The 21,704-nt window shown below is 38.7% G+C and overlaps 1 protein-coding gene across 1 annotated transcript in view; it reads left to right on the plus strand.

Moving 5' to 3' along the window:
- The first annotated feature begins 738 nt into the window (after positions 1-738).
- Positions 739-21,704, plus strand: part of LOC124184626 — a 101,387-nt gene continuing 80,421 nt past the window's right edge. The window contains exons 1-3 of the mRNA XM_046574564.1: positions 739-931; positions 1,221-1,355; positions 12,171-12,486. Of these exons, the coding sequence (XP_046430520.1) occupies positions 12,225-12,486 (262 nt within the window). The 5' untranslated portion in view covers positions 739-931; positions 1,221-1,355; positions 12,171-12,224. The remainder of the gene's footprint in view (positions 932-1,220; positions 1,356-12,170; positions 12,487-21,704) is intronic.

The raw sequence follows: 21,704 nt of genomic DNA on the forward strand, positions 1-21,704 counted from the left end.
CTGACGTTTCAGTGCTGTCGAGTTGACTGCAAAGTGGAAGCGAATGAGGTAATTGCCGTTAAATTGACGAGTTTAATTATACCCGCGCTTGTTTTTTCTCGATAATAACAAAAAAGATGCTTCCTAGACGCATCAATCATCGGACTCTTGAAATATGAGCTGTAAAATTAGATGAGAAATAACGTGGATTAATTGATTGACAAGTATTCGTAATATTATTACTATTAATATTATTATAATAATAAAAAAAGATACGAAAACAAAAAAGTTACTGGAATTTTGATAAACAAGTGCTTGGGTGTTAATTTTTCGTTACAAACTTCTTCAGATCTCTTAAAATTTTGTTAAAATCGTAAAATTGATGCGAAACAATCGAGGCAAATGACACGAGAACCTCGCAATGAAAACAACAAATAGCACCGATATTCGCGAACCCATATCCTCAACAATACCGTCAAGTTTCACACATAAATGCCGAATCCGCTTCGTCGTTTCGTGTCATGTACTCCAGAGCTATAATCGACTAATTGTAGGCAGAGCTTTTTGCCGGTTGAAAGGACGCGGCGTATCGTGAAAGAGAAAGAGGGGGAGAGAGAGAGAGAGAGAGAGAGAGGGAGAGGGAGGGAGGGCGGGAGGGAGGGAGGGAGGGAATCTCTGTGCCAATAACACGAGAACATGCGCAAAGCTTCGGCGTCGATACACGAAGGCGAAGTCGAGTCGCGAGCTCCGCGGGAAAATTCTGAACATGGAACAGTCTCGCGTCGTTCCTCGAGCTTGCAGCGTCGGCGTCGCGACGCACTTCGAAACGCGCGACGAAACGTGAAACGTGAAACCGCAACATCTCGAGCCTTTTTTCGACCTCTCGAATCGTAACCGCGGTCAAGTTTTCCGTGTCAAATTAGTGCCGCCCTCAGTTTCTGCTCAACTTGTCGTACGACGTATTTCACGTTTTTAAATTGTCGTGGGGAAATTTTAATATTTCTTCTTTTTTTTTTTTGTTTTTGAAAATTATCACGGACACACGCGTAGTTGTTGATAAACAAATGAATATTGTAAAAGAAGACAAATTGTGAACTGTGCCGGTTTTTCTTTCGGTTTCTATAATTCAGTCGTGCGATTTTGTCGTCCGTTTTTCTGTTGTTTAAATTCTTTTTATACAATCATTTCCTTTTTTTTTCATCTTCCTTCTTCTTCTTATTATTATTCTTCGGTAATATTAGTAAGATTTTTACCGTGAGGTGATGTGAACGTCGACGATGGGTTCCAAGCCAGTTTGAGATAGAGAAAAAGAAAGAGAGAAAAGGACAACGCTTACTTACCTCAAAGAGGGAAAGAGAGAGGATATCGCGGACAAAGTGAGTCATCGTCCTCCTCAAATACTAGACCTATTTATACATCCACCATTTGGACATGTATAACCAACTGTTGTGCAGTACGTTCATTTTGTGATTCTCCATTCGATTATTCCACGACTACAAATTGATCAAATAAATTGACAAAGAAATGGGTAAATTAACCTTCGGCTGACACCTTCGTGGATTTTTAATCGAGATCATCGCAACTTGAAATTTTCTGTCTTTGTAACAATTTTCTACTACGTTAAAATGAAAAATTATTATTGCGACCCTCCTCATTTCGACCAAGGTGACAGCAATGTTATTTATACCAGATAAAGGTTAATTTACGAATAAAAATCACTCGTTTTATTCGGAATTCACGCTGTTCATTTGGGAAAAATTTTCATTACCATGTATTTTTCATTCGTCATACTTTTAATCCCAAATTTTCAAGTAAAACGAATGCGAGTAAATTGCGCTAATTAATTACAAGCTGCCCGGTCTGAATTTGAAACGTTATTATTTCACGTGTGTAAATTGCAACAATAGAATAAACGCGTGGCTAAGTAATTACACTCCTGTATATTTATTCGCCTCGTTATTTCGTTGTACGGTTATTTTACACTCGCTAATTGCACTCCCACGAGTCTTGTAAGGTATGTGTACGGTGTAAACGCGCGGTTTTCCGGTTGATTAATCAAGAGAATCTCATGCAGCCGCTACGGGCCAAGCCGAACTTTATCCCCTGCGTCGAACACCGATCGAGGGAATGTTTATTTTCGTTTCTTTCTTCCGCACAAGTTACCCACAAACCATTGCAACCAAACAAACAAGTTTCGTTACAGCAACGCTTATTCGGTAATCCTCGAATCAGCTGACAAGATAAAAATCCAATTTTCATTTTGCGTATGGGAAGATTTTTGTTTTTTCATCTTCTTTCTTCCGAAAAGGCGAAAAGATTGAAAAAAAAATCCTTATTGATTAATGAATATTTTCACGCCGTTTTGAAAGTGGTTTTGGGTTGCATTTTCTCCACGTGCCGAAGAAGGCTGCAAGCGCTTCTTCTTCTTCTTCTTCTTCTTCTTCTTCTTCTTCTTTTCCTTTTTTTCCGGCCAGTCTTGCGCGCGCCGTTTTATCTTTTTCCAGACATAATGCATCCTAACGACTTCCCGACGAGTCGCGTGCCGCAAAAACTGTAAATTCGAAGAGAAGAGCAGCTGCGTTGCAGTCTTCTAGTCTCACGTATCGTCCCGTCTCGGAGGAATGAGAGTGAAAAAGTGCCGCTGAATTTCCGACTCGCATATCTCGATTTCAGAAGGCCGAAAATTCGATAATAAAAATTCCTCACCCCCGCTGATTCTTCGCGTCTGTTATACACGTATAATAAAATAAGTTGCGAAAAACTTAAGCTCGCGCCAAATGTTATCGCGCAACTTGTAGCTGATGCAGATGCCTCGTGTCTGTTATACGCCCTTTTTTTCTTCTTCCTCTTTCCAATTCTTTCTTAAATAATGAATATTTAAATTTCGATCATTTTACTGATTTTTCGATAATGGAATATTTCATTAACTAAAAAAGTAGAGTAAATCGAACAAACTGATTTTGCGTTGCAATTACCAAAAAAGGAACGACGATAACGCAAAATGGTAACGCGTACCTCGTTTTTCGTAATTCCAAAAATATTGAAACAGTTTTTTTAACGATACTTGTTTTACTGAATTTTTTCTAGTTACTGTAAAAAATGAAATTTGTAATTCCGGCTTATTTCGCACGTGGAATTAAACGTAACTTGAAATTCTTCTCTGTTTTTCCTTTTGTTTTTCACCATCTTATCAGAAGAGGGATGAAAAAATTCTGTGACAATTTATTGCATGCAGACATTTTTAATATATACTATAGAAAAAAAAAAAAAAAAAAACGGTAACGTCTTTTGAAGAAAAGCGTTTGTTATCCACGCCTAGCATGTATCCAATATTCAAAATCTGGAGGAGAAAGTATTTCAATACCGCAAGTTTCTACGTCGGATGAAAATCTTCCCCCCCCTTCCTGTTCAGTATCCTCGATCCCGAGCCGTTCTTTTCATATATATTATACGTAATATCAGAGCGCGAAATAATGTGCGTCAAGTTGTCCTCTTCTTTTTTTTTTTTTTTCTCATTCTTTTCCTGCCTCGTCTTTTCTCCATTCCCCTCTACGTTTTGAACGAAACTTTGCAATCTCTCGGTCGTGAAAATCACATAATAATAACAGTCATGCTTCAATTTCGGGTGTGTATAATATACGCATGTGATGTATGTACGTAGGCCAAAAAAATGAGAAGTAGAAAGAAGAAGGAGCTAAAGATGAACAGCAATTTGACCGTGGAACGAAAAGTTATATATAATGATCCAAAGATTGCTTTGGATATTATAACGTACATTCCTTGGAGGGAAAAAATATTTATCAAAGTGATAAAGTATACAATTTATATACGTATATGTATATATGAGTGCATTATATGAACGGAGTTTCCGAAGAGTAATCACAGTTTTTTATTTTCTACTTCTTTTATATTTCTGTTAATTTTCGCTTCTATTCTCCGTTATTATCTCATAGCAAATAATTTTACATTCGGTGTGTCGCAGCGAAATATTTACCCGACTATTACAATTTTACAATATTCGTGCAATATTGGTGTTGATTACGTGAGAAATTTTTAATAATTCCGTAAACGGGAAGTATTTGTTAAACTGCCTGTAACAAACGTGATTCCTTGATTCTACGAAATGATATTCAATTTTATCCGACTTTACTCGAGTCACGTTATTCAAATAAATTGTTCATTATAATTTCACTCATGATTGGTAAATCATTTCTTTAATCATCTCAGATTATTCCACACGGTACGACGGTCAAGAAATTATTCGTGTACAGGTACCGCATATTCGTATAAAGGCAATAGAAAAACAGCGTCAAAAAAATTTTCTTCCTCTCCAGATCGCAAATAATCGCCGGGATATTCATTAGGGTATAAAAAAAAAAAAGAAAAAAGCGCAATTTAGGGGTGGGAGAATTTATATATTTACTTGTAAGGAATTTGGCGAGCGCATGAGTCGATTTTGAAAAATTTTTAAACAAAGACCACCCCGATACTAAATATTACATGATATGTAGAGGGAATTCTTTTTATTAACTATTTCCATTTATTTATTATACGCGTGAGGGGGGGGGGGGGGGGAGAGAGGCGACCCTAGAAATCCCGGATAAGTCGGGGCGGGTCTGAGTGCAAGCGCCTATAATACCTAAGAGGCCGAGAGGCCGAGGATACGCCGGAAAGCTTTGAATAACGTTTGAATAAAAAGTGAAAAAGTTTTTCAGTTACCTGCAGGTATATACCTACATTCACCCTCCGCGTCCGACCGACCGTTCTGACTTTTTCCGACTTCTTATATTCTTTTTACGCCCCTTCTTGTCGTCGTCGTCGTGAAAGAATAGAGATGATCTGAACTAAATATTCGCGCGGGTAAGAAGGGGGGGGGGGGGGGGGAGGAATAAAAATAAATATAAAAACTTCGACGTACCGTGTCTTTACGATTATACATATATTTTCAAATTCTTGCTCGATCGGCCGGCCAAGTTTCCTTGCTTTTGCTTTTACTCTGAGAATGATCAAAGATAATCGATTATTTTTTCCCGATTAATCGACAGACTCGATTGTTTTTCGTCACAATAAGTTTTTGTGTTTTACTCCCACGAATTTTATGCAATTCGGTATGAATTTGGGTGTTTTTAAAAGTATCGGTTGTTATCACGATTGTCTTACTTGACCCAATACGTACCTATTTCATATAACAAGGGAAAGATGAATGAATATTTTACCCTGAAATTGACAAATATTTTGTATGAAAGTTTAAATGATGAAAAAACTTTACCGCTAATGAGACTGCATACTGATATTTACGAAATTATGGTTTCATATGCACCGTTTCCAACAAAAATGTAATAATGGATTAATCGATTAATTATTACCGATTCAATCGGGTCATGTTCGATTTTTTTAATTCTCGACTCGATCAATCGATGCATCGATTATATTTAGCTTTTAGCGGCCGTCGCAATTTTACTCTTGACTTTTAGCTCATAGCGCACCGCATTCGTACCTAGTTTAAATATTATTTTCATACTTCAGCGCTACAAAATCTATAAAAAATGAATATTGCTCGAGAAAATATCTGTTCCCGTACTTATCGTCGACACATTTCGGCTCGTTCTTTTACACCGACGTCGTTATATTTTATTTATCTATTTTTTTCTTCCTTTCAATCTCCCTCCCCCCGATTTCCCCGGCGAAACGAATTTCCGTAACGCCGTAACGCGTAATACTTACGTGTTATAACCACTCTCCGGAATTTGTAACTCGAGCCACGAACTAAAATAAACTCTGTGTATACGCGCACGTGCATTATGGGTATGCACGGTATACCTGTACATGCACACAGGAACGTTAAAATGCTGCACCGCACGTGCAGCGAGCGGTGCAGTTAAATGCTTATATTCCCATACGATTCCCTCGGCTAAATTATACCTACACGTATCTCGATGTACGTATACGTACGTATTATACCCACGTATTTAGTTCGGTGTTTCGAAATAGGTATGAATATCCAACCTGCAGAATTTTCTCGTTAAATTATACGGTTTTCAATTTAAACTTTGCCTTTTGCCGCGGGTGATGCACCGATTCAATTCAATGTTTATAATAGCTGTAGAATTTCAACAGTAACGTTATAACGTTGTCACGGGCTGCAGTTTTCTTTGCAGATTTTTCGTACCTGCGTGTCTCTCTCTCTCTTTTTTTTTTAAACGAACTTAAGCCATCTGTCTATCCATGTATCTATTTTTTTACATTTGACGAAATGTACCTTTTGCTCGTACGTAATTTCTTTTTCATCAACGTCACTCGACGTGGCCGGTCTTAAGTCATCTGTACGCTCAGGCCAGGGACTGAAGATAATTAATCATTCAGCGGCTAATCAAGGATATTTTTTTTCCCCCTCGCCACGTTTCTCCTTTGCCCGATCCACACGAGATGTTAATTTTTAATCATGTGTGACCGAACTTGCGTCTAGTATATCAACCGCCGCAGCCATTCTCGGATCTTGAACATGTAATATCATACTCTTCGTATAACTTTTCATAGCTTTATTATAATCTTCCTTGCTCGACTTTAGTGGAAAAATTCGTCTATGAAATATGTATGCGACGGAAAAATTCTGTAAATATTCTTTTCACATTTTGTACGGACGAATTTCGGAAAGCTTTTGGAGTTTTTCGTCAAAGAATGTTTCAGAGAACTTCGTTGTAAGAATGTTGCGAAAAAGAAAATAAAGACTGCGACCATATTGATTTTATGGGGTATATTACAGGTAGAATAAACAACATTTTTTTGAAATGATCCCAATCTTTTCCAAGATTTTACGGAAAATTTATTTTTGGAAAGTTAGCTGCTAAAAATTCTGTACAGTTTTATTGGTTTTTTTTCGGTCAGTCATGCTCCAAATGATAAAAAAAAAAAAACAATCTCGCACATTCTCTGAAAGAAGTTGGACTGCATCGAATTTGTAGAATCTCAGGAAATTATAAACCGCCTCTTTGAATTACGTGTAAATATTAATTCAGATCGAAAGTTCTTTTTTGCCAGGGTGCAGAGAATATTCTGGTGAGCTATATTTACAAGTTGATTAGGGATAACAGATTGACGAGAGAAAGAATTATAATGATGCACAGAAAAAAGAAATTGTCTTCATCTGTTTTGACGAGGTATTATAACAAAGCTTCTTTTCGGTTTTTTGGTTATGCGAAGAGGCGACAAAGACGTTCGATAATACGACTGCGGTTGTACAGATATAAAAAGGGAGAAAGTGAGAGAGAGAGAAAGTAAGAGAAAAGTCTGGTTAATAAGAAGTGAAAAAGTTTTTCACTCAAATCGCGTAAGAGATCGCGAAAGCTAGAGAGAGAGAGAGAGAGAGAGAGAGAGAGAGAAAGGGAAAGATAAACTTGAACAAAGTCCCAGCGGGTAGAACCGAGAGAAACGAGCTGTGCGAAAAAAGAAACACACACACATAAAACGAAAGAAAAGTAAAACACGCGTAAATAAACGGAAGAAAAAAAAAAGAAATGAGTGTGATAATAAAGAAAAATATGGGGGAAAAAATAAGCGAAGATACAAAAATGAAAAATAAAAAAAGAATTAAGCTTTTGGTAAAAGTAAAATAAAAGTAAATACAAAACGACCTACGGGTATAAAGACACGAAGAAACATCGCTCGGAAATTCTTCTTCATCTTTTTCTTCTTCTTCTTCATCCGACTTCGTGTAATATCGAAGCTGCACGCAGCTTAATGCCAAACCCCGCGAAAATACGGCTCTCTATAAACCGGCCAGCTCGTAAACATAAAAATTACACTAATTAAGAATTTTTATCCTTCCGGTAGAAAATTAAAAGATGAATATATAATTTAGACTGCCCGTTCGAAAAAATGCTTATGCTCCGAGTTGAAAAATCTTAATTTAATCTTAAAAAAAAAAAAGAATATCCCGAAAGTTTCAATGCTCTATCTCACTGTTACGAGGTGCGGCTGATTTTTTTCTTTTTACTCTTTATTTTTGTTATAAAATAAGATTTTATTTGTTTCCAGACCTTGATGTATTCAAAATTTATAACGATTAAAAAGATTAAAATAAAACAAACGGTAGACAAGTAAAACTGCGATTGAAAATACTTTTTGCTCAAAGATTTTCAATTTTTCATCATGGAATATTCAACATGGCGTTCAAAAAAAAAAAAAAAAAAAAAAAAAAAACGCAACAGTATAGAAATTAGTCTGTAAAAAATTTTAAGAACGCCTAGAATAAAAAATCAAGTGATCAAAATGGTAAAAAGTATTTTCAATCCCAGATTTTCTGTCTACAGTTTGATGTTTTTGAATCGTTGCGAAATTCAAAAAATTCAAGATCTGAAAACAAACGAAATCGTTTTTTATAAGAAGATGAGAAAAAAAAACATTAAACAAAAAATTAACGGCCTTCCTTAACAGTAAGATACAGCATTGAAACTTTGAGGATCTTCTTTCTTCAAGGCTAACTCGGAATTTTTCCACTTGGCGCATAAACATTATTTTGAACGGCCAGTATATTATATATAAAGAATGTGAATATTGTACACGCGCATATTCCTATACGCAATATATCGACGAAGATTCGAGAAACGTCGAAAAACGCAGAAATAGATATATGTAGAGAGAGAGAGGGAGAGAGAGAGAGAGAGAAAGAAAGATCGAGATTATAAGGGCAGGGGTGGTAATAAATAGACCGCTGATACCCGCGCGAAGAGGGGGCTGATTTATACTCGTTGGTGGATGCGATCAACTCCGGAACCCCTGCAAAGCCTCTTCCAGTTTTTATTTTCAGTAAAAAGAACATAAAAAAAAAAAAGAAAAAGAAAAAATTATACACATATAACAATATAACGTATAGAGCGAGGAACGGAGCTTGCAGGTCCCGAAATAAATTATCATATATGCTGAACTTGTGAACCAAACTGTAAAATACAGACCTATCATTTCGCAAATCGTTTTAATCGAATTGTTTATAAACTCTGTACAGTACGAGTCCTCCAATTTTATATTCCGCATGATGACTCATTTTATTCGTGAAGGCTAATTGTAAGACTTTCCTCCTCAGCTTTATACCAGTTATAACAATCGTACGATAAATAAATCTCAATTCGTACGTAGAACTGTGTATTATACCTGCGATTATCTCGTGATAAAATTTATGAAAAATTATCGATTTTTGTCCATCTGTTACGTGCGCATGTATAATGCGTTAGTATACGTGAGTATTCGTGTATGTTTTCATTTACAATTTGCGAATCGTTACGTCGAAACTCTACGCAAATTGTAATTAAAAATATTTCGTTAAAAAGGAATGTTGTAGCAGGAAAAAAATTGTATGCGCACTGGATGTGTGTAAATAATAAGGCGCGTCAGGAATGCAATTCGCAGTAACGAGGTGCATCTATGCATGTAAAGCCAGTTCCACACGTTTCAATTTCAGCTTCGTTTTTATTTTCTTTTTCTATAATTTATTTTCTTTTTCTATAATTTATTTTCCACGGTTTTTTTCAGTCTTGTTTACTTGTTCTTCCTCATTTTTTTTATCAACGACTCTTTACTTCCGCGTTTTTGTACGACAACGAACCGTTTCCTCCCCCACTTTTTTCTCTCTCTCTCTCTCTCTTTCCTGATTCTGACGCTGCTCCGATGCAACGTGTTTTATACTCGCCGAGTGCCTTTGCCAGGCTTATCAAAAGAGAAACATCGCGTCGGTAAATTTTAGCCCTTACTTTTTAACCAAAATTTTATCAACCTTGTTCATATTTTTACTCCGTACAAGTGTTATTTAGTTATATCGCTAAAACGTGCTACAAGAATTTTTGTTTTCGCTTTTATTTCACTTTATTCAAGATATTCAAAATCGCACTATTATTTTCTCTATCCTTTCACTTCGTTTTATTTCTTTTCTTTCATATTTTACCCCACACAGCTGTGCTAGACAGAATTTTTCAAGTCTTTAGCCAAGATAACATGTAACGGGAAAATTTCGATTTACCTAATAATATGTATAATAACAATAATAATAAGTTTGAAAGAATCCACAACAAGGAACGAAAATTAATTATCGTCACGTTATTTCCTCAGTTCGCTAATTCTCATTCTCTTCTTAGGTGTTCCAATTAATTCTTAACGATTTACGAAAATTAATTCCAACACCTAATAATGTTACACTTGCACACGGATTGTATTTTACAAATCGATGCAGTATCTCATTCTTACGAGAAAGAAAGAAAGAAAGAGAAAGAAAGAAGCTAGTCACACGCAATCGATGAAACGTAAAATTTGTACCATTTTTACAAAATGTCGCGATTACAATTTTCATGCAACGAACACGAGCTAAATTCGTGTAAAAAAGGAGTCACAAATTTCATCGAGCATTCTCGGGCGGTGTTCGATTCAATTTTTTTCTTCTTTTTTTTTTTTTTTTCTTTTTATCAAGAGAACGTTGGATCCGGACACATGTTATACCTTATATCTACGGGACAGAAGGCGGAGCTCCGAGCAGTCCGACAGAACTGAAGGGGCTTTTTACCCCCTTGATTCGGCACCGTTTTCTCCTTCTCTCTCTTCCTCTCTCTTCCTCTCTCTTCCTCCCTCTCCGTCTTCTCCGGAGAGGCGAACCTTCGCCCAGTTTCTTTGCGCGGCGACGACGGGAACAGGATTAAAAACGAAAAGGGTCCAGACTGCCTCCCGTCACCTGTCCCGCTAACTTTCAACGCCTGGCGATGAATCGAACCTCCTCACCCTTATCCTCCGATTCTCGTCCTTCCTCCTCTCCCTCTTGGCGAGAAGTCCGTATACTATGGAATCTATTTGAATTTCTAACGGCGACACTTAACGATACCTCGGAATTTCCATTCTCCTGATTTATTCATCCGCATTCAATCGGCCCAATCGGTTACTCCTAATTGTTATCTCGAAACCTATCGCCCCTCTGCATATTGATTACACACTGGCCAACAGTGCTTTCGTTGCCCTTGATATTTGAGTGCTCTTAGCGAGATTTGATGTCAACGATCCTAGGAGTAAAAACGTAGTTTTTCGAAATTTGATTTATTGTCTTTTTTTTTTTGATTTTATCAACATTTTCATATATCGTTATAAAGAATAGTAACGGATACCAGACTTTCCGGTAACAGCTACAAAACTAATTTTCATTTTTTACCCAGAACTACATTTTTCGATCGTGGTAAAAAATGAAAATAGTCAAGGACTGACCGGTAACTGGAACAAAAAATTTCTCTCAGTGTAGTTACACATCCGTATCTAGGTATGCGTATTTTACGGTACATCTATAACTATATACGAGTATCCGAGGATTGAAGGGAGTAAAAAAGGTTGATAGGAATGCCGAAAAAATGTGGATTCGATTAGGCACTCGAGCCACCCCCTCGACTCCCCTTCGACCACGGCGGCGTTCAACCTTATATAGTAAATCGAACCCTGCAAGCACCGCCTTCGAGCTCGTAACGCGTAGTCCTGGGTCAGAGAATTACGAGAAAGAATTTCAATCACATTTCGAATCACGCCTCGAGTTCGCTCCTGTGGATCCTGATGGGTGGGTGGTGGGGGTTCGACGAAACGCGGCTGCAGAGGTCACGTGGGATTGACGGAGCCGCGTTTTTACATCCCCGAGGTGAGGAGAAACGAGAGAAAAAAAAGGATTTGTTGCTTTTTTTTTATTTTTTTTATTTTTTTTTTCGTCATCTTCTTTCTCATCCCAACGAGGTTCTTCTTGGCCAAATATCTAAACTTTTTATTCATTTTGTTACGAGGTGATCGCGTGTCGAGTATGTGTACGTATGTACGCTTGTCGAATTGTCTTAGGTATATACGCGAGGCTACGAAGAACTTTTCAACAACGTAAGATTGCAAAACATTGGAATTGCGAACGTATCGATGCTTCATTTTTTTTTTTTTTTTTTTTTTTTTTTTTTGGAACAGTTTGAAAATTGCTGGAATTATAGTAAAATCGTTTGATTTCACTCTGCGATTGTCGTATTTTGTCGAAAATACTATTTTTCATTTCGAAGATGAAAATTTGACAGCTAAATAAATTGTAAATTTTTTTCACCAACTGCAATCTCTTTAACGTGTACTTTTCATATTCTAAATAAAAATCGTACGTCTCTCCGCGTATATCGTTATTCTCATCGTTCTTCTCGTCATTCTTTCAGGGACGAAGAGGTGGAGGAGGATAAGGCGGAGGAGAGGCTGGAGCGCAGGGAGCGATGGTGCGCGAGAGTTTTAGAAGGCGGACCGGATCCTCGGGGGTTTCCTGCAGGCCCCTGATACTCCTGGCCTTCGTTTTTTCGGCTCTATCAATTTTCGCCGGCGTCGCCGAGGCTCAGTGCGGCGCCTCGGGCTCGAGTTCCTCCCAGCAGGACAAGCTTGCCCTCTACAAAGTCACCGTTAGAACTCACTGGTCCAGGGCTCGTTTTCCTCGGCATTATCCTGAGTGGCAACCGCCGGCTCAGTTCGGCAAGCTGATCGGTAAGTTTGCAGAAGTAACAAGAACCCTCAGGAATAGTCGGGGAATTTCGCCTGTCGTGAAAAGTCGGAGAAATGAAAAACGTACTTTTTTTCGACCTTAGCCTAAGCTCCCTTTCCGAAATGGTTGCGTTGCGATTTTCAGCTTTTAGTTGCAAAAGACGACCAACCTTATCAGAATTTTTAATTTTTCGCTGGAATAAAATCGGGGAATTTTATTCGAGGAAAATTGTCACCACCCTGTTTTTTTTTTTTTTTTTTTTTCTCTTTACACTCCGCAAACAATCGTTTCGTATATTGCGAAATTGTTTTTCTTATTTGTCGTCGTCTACCGCGTGTGAAAAACACTTTCGAAAGAAAGGGACGTTTTTTTTTATTGCCAATAAATTTCGTCTTGTCGATCGGTCGGAATCGCTAAAGCTGCAAAATACGAATCACCAATATTATGGTTTCGATTCGGAGGAGCGGATGTGTCGTCTGCCAAGAATCGAAAACCTACGTCTAGATTTTTATGGCACAGTGAATTTGCAGAGTCAACATTCAGACAAGCTCAGAATGGTGTGCAGAAAATGACGTGTAACCTGGAGCATTGTAAAATACCTAACACATCGACGTCATGTATGTGAATCGTAAATTTCCCTATGGGAAAGAATTTTCCCACCGTAAATTACGTGCAACGTGTACCTAAGATCCGTGCGAATCAGGCTTTTCTTTTTTCCACATTTCGTTCAACCCGTTATTTTTTTACGTTTTTTTCTCGTTTCGCAACAAAAATATACGCGTAATTGCTTATTTATCTATTTTCGCGTCTCTTGAAATTGATCAACAAGCCGTGAGAAAAATTTTAAGCGAATGAAAATGGGGCTGAAAAACTTTGGACTCAGCGATGCTTTAAAGCTTGAGTTATATACATATTGGAAACGTACATAGGTACATACACGTATAATAATGTCGGAATGCACAATGGGAGAACGGTTGCAGGTCATGTGTTGCAGGCGGAAGCAGAAAGGCGAAACTAACGTGGCGTAAAGGAGTTTCCATTAAGCTTCGCTATATCTACCCGAACAGAAATTCTGACTCTGTAATTCTTCGGGAGAATCTGGCGAATCCCTGCATGAAGCGATTTCGCGCCACACATTCGCAAATTCACTGCAGAGTTGGAAAAACCTGTCAGGTGTAAACCGGAAGCTCCGGATTTTTCGGGATTAAAGACGGCTGCGAAGTTTTACTTTTCATTTTGCATCTTTTTTCACCGTAATTTAAACGAAGTCCAGAATTTCGGTCGACGTATAATTAATTACGTGTGAAACGTTAACGACGCCTTCATTGCGAGTTTTATAACCGTTGAAATCTCATATTGTTTATACGTCGGTACGGAGAAAAAAGAGAAAAGAAACGACCCCGAAGTCCGAGCGCAAAGTTTGAAATTATCGCCGTAAACACGGCAATGTTAAACGCGCGTTACATCCTGCACACATAATGCGAAAATTGTTGTAATTTTAGGGCATTTATCATTGGACCGTTTCGGTCGAAGTTTGACCGTAAAACGCGAACTGCTCCGACGATTTGTTTTGTCGGATTTATTACGCAACTCTTGGCTCGTGGTAATAATTAAATTAGATCGTATAACGGGCCGGTGCATTGTCCGCCTCTGTGCATAATATATGTAAGTACCCGCGGTGGTAAATTTACAACGGCTGCGTTTAAACACCCTCCGTAAATGGCATATTGCGGCTCCAGATACATGCAATTGTAATAATTTTATTGTTACCGCGGATTATTTTATTGCTCTCGATGCATCCGCATCACGAGTTCAAGTACATTTGTTTGCGTTATACGTTGTGAATCTAAGGTAACTGAATACCAATTATTATAAAAGCAAAGTATATTGTAATATATTTCCAGAGAGATTTTTTATTCGAATCAACGTTTCAATCTTCTTTCGTATTTGTGAGTTATACCTACGGACGAAAACAATATTCGTTGTATAATATCGTAATTTTGATATTTGAATATGTATATATTCTGCAACTTTAAATTCCGTTTCTCTACCAACAGTCAAAAAGTCAAAACTGTACGTACGATAAATTCGTGAGGGGAAGCGGTAGGTAAAAAATTATCTTGACAAAAATACAGTATCTTTGACAAATGAATCGCGCTTGATTTGACGGGGGTAATTTTTCGTCAAAAAAAACCAAAAAAAAAAAAAAAACCGGAGGTTAGCCGGAGGCTGCTTCCCCTTGATTTCTTTTCGACGCGTTGAGAATAACTTATAAATAAGAATCATACTCGCAGGATTAGTCTGTTTTGACGTCGACTAGAATCAGTCAGAGGTAATGTAATACAGGCGACAAAGTGGAAAAGGAAGAAAAAATATTGTCGGAAAAAAGCGAAACGAAGGGGCGAAACCGGGACTTCCCGTGTACTTCTTAATTACTTCTCCGAGAACTCTGCTTCACGTACACGAAATCGTCACAAACACAGGGAAATTTACCGCGTTACGCGTTGCTTCGTTATTTTTTACTTACGGTAAGAGGATGGCGCGGCTGCTGGTTCAGATTATTTTTGGACCTCGTTCCGACTCTCCCGACTATCCGAGGGTTGCGTCTTCGCTCTCGCGATTAGATCCGCCCTCGATGCAGAGCTCGGTGTAAAAGCTCAGAAGCTCTTCCTTCTTCGCTCGGAAGTGTTCGGCTTCACCGCTCATTTTTAGTCCCACGTACCGTTTGTCCTTCGTCTCCGATCAGTCGACCTGATCATCCTCGGTTTTCATACCACGCTTGAACCGCTCCTTCGACTCTTTTCCGAACCTCCTTATCCAGGCAGACTGTGCAGCTATTTCTACTCTGTTATCTTTACCGAATTTACCTCGGGCTAATGCCACCTACGGAAATAAACCCCGTCTTACGACGTAATAATTTGGAACAAATATAGACGGTGGACTCGAATGTCTGACGCGCTGTGATTAGATTGGGAATTGCATGATACGTCGGGATTCGTTCGATGTTTGAGTAACCGTATCAATTTAAAGGCTGAGACGAAAGTGGACCCAGTGATATAATCGCGCAATGTCAGACCCTAATTTTATCAACTCGCAATGAGGTTCGAGTTTATTAGATAACGTATAAACGATTAATTTTAGGAAAAATATCTGTAATTTAGTAAATCATATAATGAAGCAAAACGTAATGTGTGAATATGAGGCATTCCACTTGATCGTTTTTATTTTCAAGTATCGTGTAGAGTGTACGGAAAAACGTCTTTCACCGGGTTTTAGTTTTCTCGGACCATGCGTTTGATTTTTACTGCTATCAAAAACACAAAAACCCAATTTTTGAATAAACAGCCATAATCGATTGGTTTCAAATTTTTCTGATGTAATCTTTGTTAAAGAAGGAAAGTTTTCAGAAAGTGAGAAAAAACGTATAAAATGTAAAATTGTATTCTTGAAATTTATATTTATTTCGATTTTTCTCACTTTTTGATGACTCGTTTCACCTGTAGCTTCTAAACCAAAAGCTTGCCTACTTCCATCTTGGTTTCAAAATTATCATTTTTCAACAAAGAATTTACGAGAAAAATTTATAGCCAATAACTTAGGGCTGTTCATTCGAAAATGAGATTTTTCTCTTTTTGTGAGCAGTAAAAATCAAACTCCTAGTTTAAAAAATGTTGAATGTTTTTTTTTTTGTACACTCTACACCGTACTTGAAAATAAATAAATTCGCCGAGGATCAGACTTAGGTCGGTTTGGGGTGGAATGCCTCGTACATAATATTGTAAAAAATGAATTTTCTTCCAAACTGTTTATATCAAGTTCCAAAACGGTGATTTTTCTCCCAATGAATTTCGCGGACATTGATGTTACCAATTTCAACCTCGTTCGCTCGAAGCCTTCTCCAGCTGTAAAACGTTTTCCGCATCGCAAATTTAATTTGTAAAACTTCACGCGCTCGCCCAGCTCCGCTTTCAGGTGGCAATCAGTGTAGTGACTTTTTTTCCAACGAAGGGCTGCTTCCGGCGGATCCCAACTCTCGGCCCTTACAGATAATTTTCCCCACTGTCATTCGCTCGGCAAGTTAGCGTGAGGCGCGTCTGCCTTGCAGGCTTCTTCCTTCTAATTCTCTTTCTTTCTTCTTCTTCTTCTTCCTTGTTTTCGCAAAATAACAATTCGGCCACTCGAGGCAAAAAAGTAGGATGAGAGAAGTGCTCATCTAATCTTACGACTAGCTCGTGATCGGCGACGACGATGTCGTTTTTTTCCCCCTCTCTTAATTCCCTTTTTTCTCGTCTTTTCTTTCCAACTTTCTTATTCCTTCTTGTATTCTTTTTCTCCGTCTCTCACCCCGTCTATGTTTTTGATACCCATGCTTATTTCAAATTTTTTCCTCGACGCACGCGTTTGTGTATCTTCTTTTTCATCGCTTCTAACGTTGACACTCGCGAATTGTAATATTACCGAATTACGATGATTGATAAACAACCGTCTTGCAATTATACGATATCGAGATATTAAGCCAGCGTGAGCATCTAACAAGGCATCACCTGTGAAAATGGACCGTTAACTATTGTTACAACAAGTCAGACTCGAGGCATGAATGGCGAACGAACAATGCGTCATGAATTGTTCGACGAATCAGCACGGAGAGAGTTCCGGTCTGCCAACTTCAGTATAATGTTCCGGTGAATCCCCGCCTCCGATGAAATCCTCGCAGCCTCTCGTGAGGGCTTCGATTCTGTACGAAACAAAGCTGCGGACCAGACTCGACGACCAGAAATACTTGGCCAGGTGAATTCATCAAAAAAAACTGACTCATATTCGTCAAAGTGATCGTGGTCAGTCGAGTTCGAGGCGACTGTCAACTCGGCGAATGCAGCTCAATCCTTCATTCCCGCAAACTTGATAAGCTTCGGTGTCTGATTGTGAGCTTTGAACTTTTTCATTTTTTCGATCACCCGACAAAATAAGAAAGTGGAATCCTCGTTCATCCGTTCGTCAACGATCAATGATTCCTGAATGAAGAAAATGGAGTCGCTTTTCTGCCGCTGAATATCAATTACGTCACTTTATGCTCTCTTGCTTATTACAATCTTGACGATCAGTTCGTTTTGCAGCAAATATTGCCATTCTTTTCAGCGACAATCGCTTGTACTGTATTTTTTTTTTTTTTTTTTCTTTGTGCGATAATAATTTTACCACGTTTTAACATCGACACGATAATAAACCAAGGCCACTTATCAACTCTCGCGTCATCGCGATACGAGGGTATCAAATTTCGCACCTGCCGTTTTTCCCTGCATTGGCTATCATGAGTGTTCGATCGAATCCTTTTCGAGGATGTTATAGCTCTCGAAGCTCAAGAGTCAGTTACACGCGTGTTCGTCTGTAGCTTCGCTCTCGACTTACCCCTGCATGTACGTATGTGTATACATATACAATATATATATACACACACACATATATCTTTCTCGCTCTCTCTCTTTCCCCCTACTTTATTCTTACGTTCTTATTTTTACTCCCACCCACCGCACTTCGCACTGTGCACCTATTCCAAAGTGCAGTGCAACTCGCGAGATTGACCTCTGAAGTCTACTTTTAGTACTCACTCTAGTGCGATATAAGGTATTTCACAAGGAGAAGTTAACCGAAGCTCCGCAACTGCGCGTTGTGTACATGTACATATGTATATATATGTGCTTACACTCCGCAGACTCCATGGGTGCGGAGAATTTTCTCACAGTGAATGTTGTTGGGCTTAATTTTTCCATTTTCTTTTCCTTTATTTCGTGTCATTCTTCATTTTTATTATCTTCCAAAATTGCCTTTACGTCTGTGTTTTTTTTTATGTAATAAAACTGTGATTTAATTTCGATTCGAATTTTTGTTTTTACGTGTACAATATATTGAGATTATTAGACGAGCTGCTTTTTTATTTGAAATTTGAATATTTGTCCAATTTAAGGCAAGCCAGGATCTTGTGCGGTTTTCCCTATCTTTCTACGAACCTTGAGATCCTTAATTACATTTTCGGGTCACTTCACCCTGTATATAGACATAGGTATGTATACGATATATATACCTATATATTAGGGAACGTCGAGATATTAGACGGTACGGCGATTTCGGGACTAAAAGAAACGTGGAGATGCCACGCAGTTTTAGTTTAAGAGGCTGCCCTGGTCGATTTCGACGTGACGTATGCTCATTTATTTATTTATCGAATAACGAAAGTTCACACAAGCATCAGAAATATTAGTAAACCCTAACGGAGTTAAACAAGTTACCTGTTTGTAGGATTCGAGTAACAAAGAATTGATAATAGAACAATATCTCCAAATATCGAAGTCCACTTATCGCGAACGCAAAAAGGGGCCTAAAATTCACATTCTATACACAATACTGCAAAAAGAAAAAACTCCAAAAAATTTTCATAAGACACAGAAATAAAGAAATGGCACGGATTCTACGACATTGCGAATAAATTCATAGAATTCGTAGATTGTTTGAAAATTAATCAATCTGTTATCGTATGTACTATTATATGAATTGAAAAGAAAAAAATTACCCATTTTCTATACACTCGAATTCGATTGATATCTCTATATGTAATATCACAATCTTGTGATTCTTCCGCACAAGCCTCAATTTCTACATCCTGCGGATATTTGCGCCGTGGTACAAAAGAAAAGACATGATTAAAGCTTAAAGTAACACGAGTGAAGTTTAAAGCAAAGAAAAAGAGCCAGAGGTACTTTTGCGGGTTTTGCAGCGCAAGTCCGGAGCGAGGATTCGATTCCGGTTTGCGAGTGGAATTTTATTCCATTCCGAAGCACTTGATTCGCATCAACGTCAAATAATCATCCCTGCTCATTACAGCCGCGATCGAAGGCTAATTAATTTCCCGGTCTGCTGATCCATGTATGTAGCTTGGGATCAGACGTTGGACAGGCTTTCCTTTCCAGCTTGCTTAATTAATATCGAGCTGTTTCCGCGACAAATATAGATCCCCCGATTCCGCGCCCCCGGCAACCCTCGGCACCCTTTCGCCGGCAACAAACGACAAACGTATCCCTACAACGGGGCATTCAGCCCTCCGGCTTTTGCAGCGCAATTCCTACCGGAGCTTCTCGGGATCTCGCTTATATTCTACCTGGACGACGGATCCATGGAGTCGTCCGTAGTTCGACCCGATTTTACTCCGATAATCAACTCAGCGACTGCAGCTCTGCTGCTCCGCGGTACATTCACTGCTGATTATCACTCACGTGTACTCAATTGTACTTTCAGTTGAGTAAATCCTCCACATTTCGCTCGTCTTGTCTGTCATATATTTTGCTTCACTTTGACTTCCGTTGGAATGCACATTCTCAATTTTGCTTTGACGTTTATCGCTCGCAGAGTACATGAACTGTGAGTGAAAAAATTAATACAGAAAACGCGAAACACAGAGGAAATGCATCGCATATGGCGGTGAAATTTTCTCAAATCTTTGCCTTCGTGTTGTTATTCTTTTTCTTTTTGTACAAGTCACATATAATGCAAGGATTATATTTGGCCATGTTGGGACATTTCATTCGTGAAACAATTATCGAAAATCAATTGATTTTTCGGTTTTTCATCTCGTTCCAATTAGCTTCGAGGTTTAATATTGGTTGGATGATCTGTCGACTCTTAGCGTTATTGTAAAAATGATATTGGTGATCAATCACTCGGATTTAACGATCATACGTTGATAAACATTTGAATCATAGTTTTGCTGATTCAGAATAATTCTAAAGCAATTAACTTTGGAAATGCGAGTGTTTCGGCTTCAGTACATTGTTTATTCAATTTCCAACAATCCCAAAGTTGCAAAATAATCGAAAAATTACCGTAAAAATGTATCGGCACGTTGTAACGTTCGTACAAACTTCAACTTGATCGCGTATCGGACTCGGAAGTCCTCGGCAGCAGTGGGCCATCGGGGCTCAGGGCCGCGACGAGCGTTTTGTCATTCTTTGGAAAGGTTAATTTTGGAGATTTTCTAAAAATACAAGTGGTAGGTGGGTCGCACGGTGGCAGGATGATGCCGAAGTCACTGCCTGCAACAGCAGGCACACGTGTGAACCTGGGAAGCAATCTCGTAACCCGGAATCCACGGAAACGAAAGAGGCGAAACTCGAACGGTACTACTGTTCGGATCCCGCAATCGTCGTGCAACCATTTCACCTGCAACTAATATTAATGCCCCCATCTTGTGCCATTGCCTCGTATACGCTTCTTTCCGAACCCACACTAACCCAACTCGATTACCCCTGCACCTTTATGAAACTTATCGACGCCGTAACGTTCTTCCCTTCGATTTCTACCGACTCGAATATACACATCTAGATGTTGCGATTTGTCCTGAATCGAATGTTGTTTGGTGCGAAAAGCTTTGCTGGGAAAAGTTTTCTGTAGATAGGTAAAGCTGGTTCTGGATACAAATTCCGTTACCGACGCTTAGCCAAGACACAAACCCGTTTATAAAACGTTCGAGGGTGCGGAATATCCCCACCATGACTCTGTCTACCGATCATCGAATCAATCTAAAAAGGGGTTTGTATCTTGGCTAAGTGTCGGTAACGGAATCTGTATCCAGGACCGGTTTTGCCTGCCCACTGCTTTCACTAGGCAACTAAATCTTGAGATCAATGCTCGTTATTTGGCGAGTTCCGAGATTATATAATAATAGCCGTGCATACGGGGAAAGTAATCCGTTCTCTGCAAAGTAGCGATCCCCGAATCGAGGTTCTGTGGGTAAATTATAAGTATTGGATGCGATGTGAATTGTTTCGATTCAAATTCTTTGCAAGCTAAAGGTGAAATAACGTCATTAAAATATTCGTGAATATTAATAAAAAACAGTATAACCCAAGACTCGAAGCACTGTTATAGGATGTAGAAAAAGTTTCGTGCATAGTACCACTTGGCAGTAATACGATTCTTCCACTTCTGCATAAAATCCGTATCATTCTCTCATTCGCTCAGAGGTTGGTGCACTTCTGATGACAACTCTGATATTTTCGACCCGAAGTGACTCATCCGTCTAATATTACGTGCCGCAGTTTCGAGATGCTGCCACGCAACACGGCTCTGTTTGTGAAGCGGAGAGCGTGATTGTAACCTCCATCCTGTGAAATCTCCTCCCAATGACGTTTAAAGAATACCAAAAATCACGGATCTAACTTTTAGATCTGAA

Source organism: Neodiprion fabricii, chromosome 6, assembly GCF_021155785.1.
Source record: "Neodiprion fabricii isolate iyNeoFabr1 chromosome 6, iyNeoFabr1.1, whole genome shotgun sequence".
Taxonomy (NCBI): Eukaryota; Metazoa; Arthropoda; class Insecta; order Hymenoptera; family Diprionidae; genus Neodiprion; species Neodiprion fabricii.